Source organism: Lycium barbarum, chromosome 2 (genome assembly GCF_019175385.1).
Source record: "Lycium barbarum isolate Lr01 chromosome 2, ASM1917538v2, whole genome shotgun sequence".
Lineage (NCBI taxonomy): Eukaryota > Viridiplantae > Streptophyta > Magnoliopsida > Solanales > Solanaceae > Lycium > Lycium barbarum.
In genome coordinates, this window is record NC_083338.1 from 147,512,289 (window position 1) to 147,518,833 (window position 6,545).

At 33.2% G+C, this 6,545-nt stretch overlaps 1 protein-coding gene and 1 non-coding gene across 2 annotated transcripts; one reads left to right on the forward strand and one right to left on the reverse strand.

The window, feature by feature from the left end:
• Positions 1 to 855: 855 nt before the first annotated feature.
• On the reverse strand, positions 856 to 930 carry TRNAN-GUU (transfer RNA asparagine (anticodon GUU)). The gene has a single exon. It is a non-coding gene; the product is annotated as a tRNA-Asn (tRNA).
• A 2,128-nt stretch (positions 931 to 3,058) lies between these two features.
• LOC132627938 (vetispiradiene synthase 3-like) lies at positions 3,059 to 5,818 on the forward strand. The gene is made up of 7 exons (XM_060343565.1): positions 3,059 to 3,274; positions 3,389 to 3,662; positions 3,752 to 4,127; positions 4,207 to 4,425; positions 4,610 to 4,748; positions 4,896 to 5,141; positions 5,246 to 5,818. Exons 1-7 carry the CDS (start codon positions 3,146 to 3,148, stop codon positions 5,540 to 5,542), a joined length of 1,680 nt encoding a protein of 559 aa, XP_060199548.1. The 5' UTR covers positions 3,059 to 3,145; the 3' UTR covers positions 5,543 to 5,818.
• The last annotated feature ends 727 nt before the right edge of the window (positions 5,819 to 6,545 follow it).

Here is a 6,545-nt window from a genome sequence, read left to right on the forward strand (position 1 = left end):
CTTTGAATCTTGTGATTAAAAACTTGACATATAGGATATTTGAATTATCAACTTACTAAATATAAAAAGAGGCGGACATAACCAAAATAAGATAAATTTTAACAATAATTGAGAAATTAAGGGGGGGGGGGGGGGGGGGAATAAGAGGAAAAGAAAAAAAATATGGAGACTCACTAAGGAAAATTGCAGTATTCTTTGTAAAATATACAAACCATAAAGACTAACTAAAGTAAGTAATTAAATTAATCACGTTGGATCCCGCGCATCGCACGGACATAATTTGCTAGTTATTTGTTATACTTCCATGGTGAACTAGCGCCAAATTTGACAAGGTAGTGTATTATTTGAATTTTATTCAATAAAAAAATTTAATTTATTTTTGAAAAGAAGAATCATGTAATGATTATCCAAGCGTTTCAATAGAGTCAAGCTTTTCTGCCTGCGGGGAAGGTTTATTTAGTCTTCTTTAAAGCACATGAGAACACTTGATTTATTTATAAAAAATATTAAACTCTGAATTAGAGAAGGGTTTATTATATTTTCAAAATAATAAAACAAACAATTAGAGGGCCAGCCGGTGCACTAAGCTCTCCTTATGCTCAGGGTCTGAGAAAGGACCGAACTACAAGGGTCTATTGTACGCAACCTTTTCCTGTATTTCTGCAAGAGGTTGTTTCCACGACAAAAAAATAAATAAATTAAACGAGCAGAAAGATTTTGTTATTTTTTCACGATGAATCTTGAAAAGCAAAACAAGACATGTTAGTGTTTGGTCATAAATAAAATTTCATTATATGTAATATTGAAGTTCAGTTATCCTCTAAAATGATCTGGTCAAAAAATATTAGAGAGAAACGCTAGAAGGAGGGCTTGAAACCTCCGACCTTGTGGTTAACAGCCACACGCTCTAACCAACTGAGCTATTCCAGCTTCTTGTTTATTGACATTAAACTCTAGCACTTTGTACATGGTGAGCGAAAATAGAATAAATTATAAAGAGAAAATAATTCCAGAAACAGACATTAATCTTAATAAGTAAATAATATTAAAAAAATTTCTTACTCTTCATTGGTAAACTTCCTTACTCTTCAACTATCAAATGCTCGCTCAATGATAAAGGAAGTAGGGATGTAGACACAACCAAGGACTCTGTCCTTACATTTATTTTATTTCGTATTGACCGATTTGTGGAAGAGACCAATGAAGAGTAAGAAAGTTTTTTAATATTATTTGTTTATTAAGATTAATGTCTGTTTTTGGAGTTATTTTCTCTTTGTAATTCATTCTCTTTGGTTTTTGATGATACTTGTTCTATCATTCAAATTTGTTATATTGGTATTGTTTTATGGATTGCGTCATTTTAATTATTGGTCCCGAGGAGGAGCTCGCATCTGATTAGCATGTCTAAACGACAATTTTAACTTTCAAAAACTTACTATAACTTGATTTTTTAATTTCATTCAAGTTAAACCGAATAATATCCAATCACCTGGTAAATTTAAATAGCTGGAATACTTCATGAAATCTATGATGGATTTGCTCTTATTTTTCTTGGTGCTATGAAGTGTATATGCAAGCAGGGATGAAGCCAACATTATGGTTACGCCTCTGTATGAAAGACGTGTATTTTTTTATAGTCATTGGCTTTGTGTAAATCACTAGTTAACACTGTGGAGCCTCTATATGCAATATACATATTTTATATTTATTGGCTTAATATAAACATGGGGTATGAATAAATTTTTACCTTAATTTTTAAGTTCTAAAATACTCCACAATATAGTGCCATCAAAGTAGACTCTACATGTCAGCATTAGCAGTTGAAAACAATGCCAAAACTTTTCTGAATAAAATGATATGTTTAATTAAGAATTTCCAACCATGCACGTTCCCTGCTTACAAAAACTTGTTACTGTTGTTAGTAATTTGACATTTACTAATGAACAGTTGGTAAACATTCTTTTCTACATACGAGTACGATGTTCAGTGGCGGATCCAGGATTTTCATTCAGGGTGTTCGAAAAAGAAAAAAAAGCTAAATATACACTGTAATTTTTTTATGAGAGTGTTCGAAAGTTAATATATGCACATAAATACAGAAAATTTACTCTATATATCCACTGTAATTTTTTGCCGAGAGTGTTCGGGTGAACACCCTCACTTAGACGTAGATCCGCCCCCGGATGTCCCACAATTATCTTGAAAAGAAAAACAAATTAAGGTAAGGAAGGAGCGACGAAGCATCTTTTTGATAGCATATTCGTTTAGCACTTCCTGTTCTTCTTTGCCTTCAAAACTAAGTTTTTGAATAAACATGCTAGTAATCATTTAAATTTGAAAGACATATTTCGGATAATTATATTAATGTTTGTAATAGCTATAACGCTAATGACTCCAATGTCCACAGTATGATACACAGGTTAATAGAAATTCAGTACTTTTTATCTAGACTCTATATATATGTTAAAATATATACTAAAAATTTATAAATACTCCTATTTGTCCCAATTTATGTATCATAATTCGGATTCGAGAGTCAAACTTCTTAATTTTGACCCTCAATTAGGATTTAAAATCTATAAGTTTTTTGAATTAAAATTTATATATTTGGAAACTATATAAAAAGTACTACTAGGCACAATATTTAACAATTTAAAATATTTAAAGGGCATAAAATTGATCATTTGACTCTTGAAATATGAATACCACCATATATATGTTGACACCGAATTTTGGCTCATCGTGTATAAATTTGAGACGGATAAAGTATTTGATTGCGAATCCAATTATTACTGTATATTAATATGAGATCGTTCTAGAAATCCATAACTTTCAAATTTTGAATCCGCCTCTGATTGGATCAAACAGACTCCACTGAGACGCCAAGGAAGAAATTAGATGCAAAAGACTATCTGCTAATAGTCAGGTAAGGCAACCACTGCCGTTTTGGACACTAAGAATTTTTAATTAGAAAAAGTGAGAGAAGTAAAACAAGATGGCTCTCATGACCGTTATAAATACTTATGCATTCTGTTCCATTTGGGTCATCAGTCTTTCATCCTAGAGTTATTTTTCTTCACTAGAAGAACCAAAAGCTCTCTTTATAATTTTGTGGCAACAAACACTAAAAGTTATTTAAGTAGCAATGGCCTCAGCTGCAGTTGTCAATAATATTGTGAAGCATGAACAAGAAGAAGATATTGTTCGCCCTGTCGCTAACTTCTCTCCTAGTCTATGGGGTGATCGTTTCCATTCTTTCTCCATCGACAATGAGGTAATTAATATATAAATATTGTTCATTTTTATTGCATACAAAGATTAATTATGTCTTCGTTGTGTTTATATATAGAAAGATGTAATTTGAATTATTTTTTTGGCACATTTATAGGTTGCACAAAAATATGCTCAAGAGATTGAAGAGTTGAAGGAAGAGACAAGGAGTATGTTGTTAGCTACTGGACGGAAATTGGCTGAGACCTTGAATTTGGTTGACATAATTGAACGCCTAGGCATAGCCTATCACTTTGAGAAAGAAATTGATGACATTTTGGAACAGATTCACAACAAATATTCAAACTTTGAGGGTGATGACTATAATGATTTATGCACTTTTGCACTTCAATTCCGATTGCTCAGGCAACATGGTTACAACATCTCTCCTAGTAAGTCCATCATAAAATGAGTCTGATGTTGTTATAATTGTCGTCCGTTTGAAAGAAGCCTAACCTTGTCTATTATTCCTTGAAAGCAGAAATTTTCAGCAGATTCCAAGATGGCAATGGCAAATTCAATGAGTCTCTTGCTAGTGATGTCTTGGGGTTATTAAGCTTGTATGAAGCTTCACATGTAAGGACTCATGGTGAAGATATCTTAGAAGACACACTCACTTTCTCAACTACTCATCTTGGGTCTGCAGCTCCACATTTGAAATCTCCACTTAGGGAGCAAGTGGAACATGCCCTTGAGCAATCTTTGCACAAGGGTATTCCTCGAGTTGAGACTCGATTCTTCATCTCATCAATCTATGAGAAGGAGGAATCAAAGAACGATGTGTTACTTCGATTTGCCAAATTGGATTTCAACTTACTTCAGATGTTGCACAAACAAGAACTTGCTGAAATATCAAGGTGAGATTATATTTTGAGAGAACAAGAAAATTATTTTGATTCGTTTCTCTAGTTCTCATTATAATTGGTTATGTTGCAGGTGGTGGAAAGATTTGGATTTCGTAACAACACTTCCATACGCTAGAGATAGAGCGGTTGAATGTTATTTCTGGACAGTTGGAGTATATATTGAGCCTCAATATTCTCAAGCTCGCGTCATGCTTGCAAAGACGATTGCTATGATTTCAATTATTGATGACACCTTTGATGCTTATGGTATAGTAAAGGAACTTGACACATACACGGATGCCATTCAAAGGTATGAACTGTGTAAATTCACTAATTTTTACCAAGTAAGAAGAAAATTTTACAGAAATTCTAAGCATCTAGGACAATCATAAAAGTGACAATGGTATTTAAAGATTAAAGGAAAAGCTCTTCCTTATTATATATATACTCTTATGAATGCATACACTAACATTAATTTTGTCACCTTAATGCAGGTGGAATATTAACCAAATTGATCGGCTTCCTGATTACATGCAAATTAGTTATAAAGCTCTCTTAGATCTTTACGAGGATTATGAAAAGGAATTGTCAAGCGATGGAAGATCTCATGTTGTCTATTATGCGAAAGAAAGAGTATGTCTGAGCGACCTAAATATCTAATTACTTTTTTAGCTTAATCAATTTCTCACTATGTTAAACCTCATCGTTTAGTGATCATAAATTTGAAGCAACCAATTTAAAATTTTCTAATTGATGAATTTATATGTTTGTTGTTTGTAGATGAAAGAAATAGTCAGAAACTATAATGTCGAGGCGAAATGGTTTATTGAAGGATATATGCCACCTGTTTCTGAGTACCTAAGCAATGCATTGGCTACTAGCACTTATTACTTGCTCACTACCACATCTTATTTGGGTATGAAGTCTGCTACCGAGCAAGATTTTGAGTGGTTGGTAGAGAATCCTAAAATTCTTGAAGCTAATGTGACATTATGCCGAGTTATTGATGATATAGCCACATACGAGGTATGAATTGTACCTCGAAAAGTTAATAGATTTGAACGAATTAACGGTTGAAAATAACTATTGAATTATTATAAAGCCAATATTTAATCTATTTTCTTTTGCAGGTCGAGAAAAGTAGGGGTCAGATTGCAACAGGAATTGAGTGCTACATGAGAGATTATGGTGTATCTACAGAAGTGGCAATGGAAAAATTTCAAGAAATGGCTGATACAGCATGGAAGGACGTGAACGAAGGAATTCTTAGACCAACTCCTGTATCTACGGAGATTTTAACTCGTATTCTCAATCTTGCTCGCATTATTGACGTCACATATAAACACAATCAAGACGGATACACTCATCCCGAGAAAGTCTTAAAACCTCACATTATTGCCCTACTTGTGGACTCCATCAAACTTTAAACTCCCAATTGTTGCTCATCTTAAGAGAACTTAATTCATCTTTGCTGTGAAAGTAAACGATGGGAGTATTTTTTTTTATTTTTATTCTATTATATAAGGTTGTTAGGGAGCTGCTTTTGTGGTTGTTCAGTGCAGTTCCTAACTATGACCTCTTTAATATCCTTGTAAGAAATAATGCTATAAGTTCTTTTTGTTCTTAATGTCATTTCTTGATTGTACTCTTAAGTTGGATATTTGACAAAGGAGATGATTATCAAATGGTAATATTCGATTGCAGCCTCCACGTTGTTTCTAAATTCTCAATTCATATAAAATTCACAAAAGTTTTAGGTACTTTCGTGCATCAGCGGAGCCACCTTAGGCGACCGCGCGAAGGGTGGTCAATGCATACCCTTCGCCAGAAAATTATGCGGTGTACATAGATTAAATGTTATCTATTATGAGTATATAATTAATTTTGCACACCCTTAACACAAGTGAGAAGAAAATTTGCACACCCTTCGTCAAATTTTTGGCTCCGCCACGGCAGTTTCGTGGCTTATGATCTGCCGGTTCCAGGGGAAAGAAAAAAAAAAGACAAATTAAAAGAGATACTGACATAAAATTAAAGAGCCTGTTATTCAAAACTTTGTTATATATGGCATTTTATTTATTTTTCAAGGGAAACATCATAACTCCAATCATTCAAAATAAAATTGTTGGCTTAGATGATCGTAGGGAGGAAGTGGTCAAACTAGTAGATCACTAGAAAGAAGTGAAAAAAATCTGGACGCACAAGTAATAAAATTAAACTAGACTATACAGAGTGTGTATTTCGAAACAATAGAATAATTAAGGTGACAAGCATGGCTGAAATTTTTTGTTGTCTACCTGAAAAAAAAATAGAACAAATAGATTAATATAATAAACCATCTAAATTGAATAGTAACTCTTTCTATATCACACCCCAAATAGAGTTATGCTAGCAAACTATTATCGTGCGATGCACGGGCCCTAACATGAT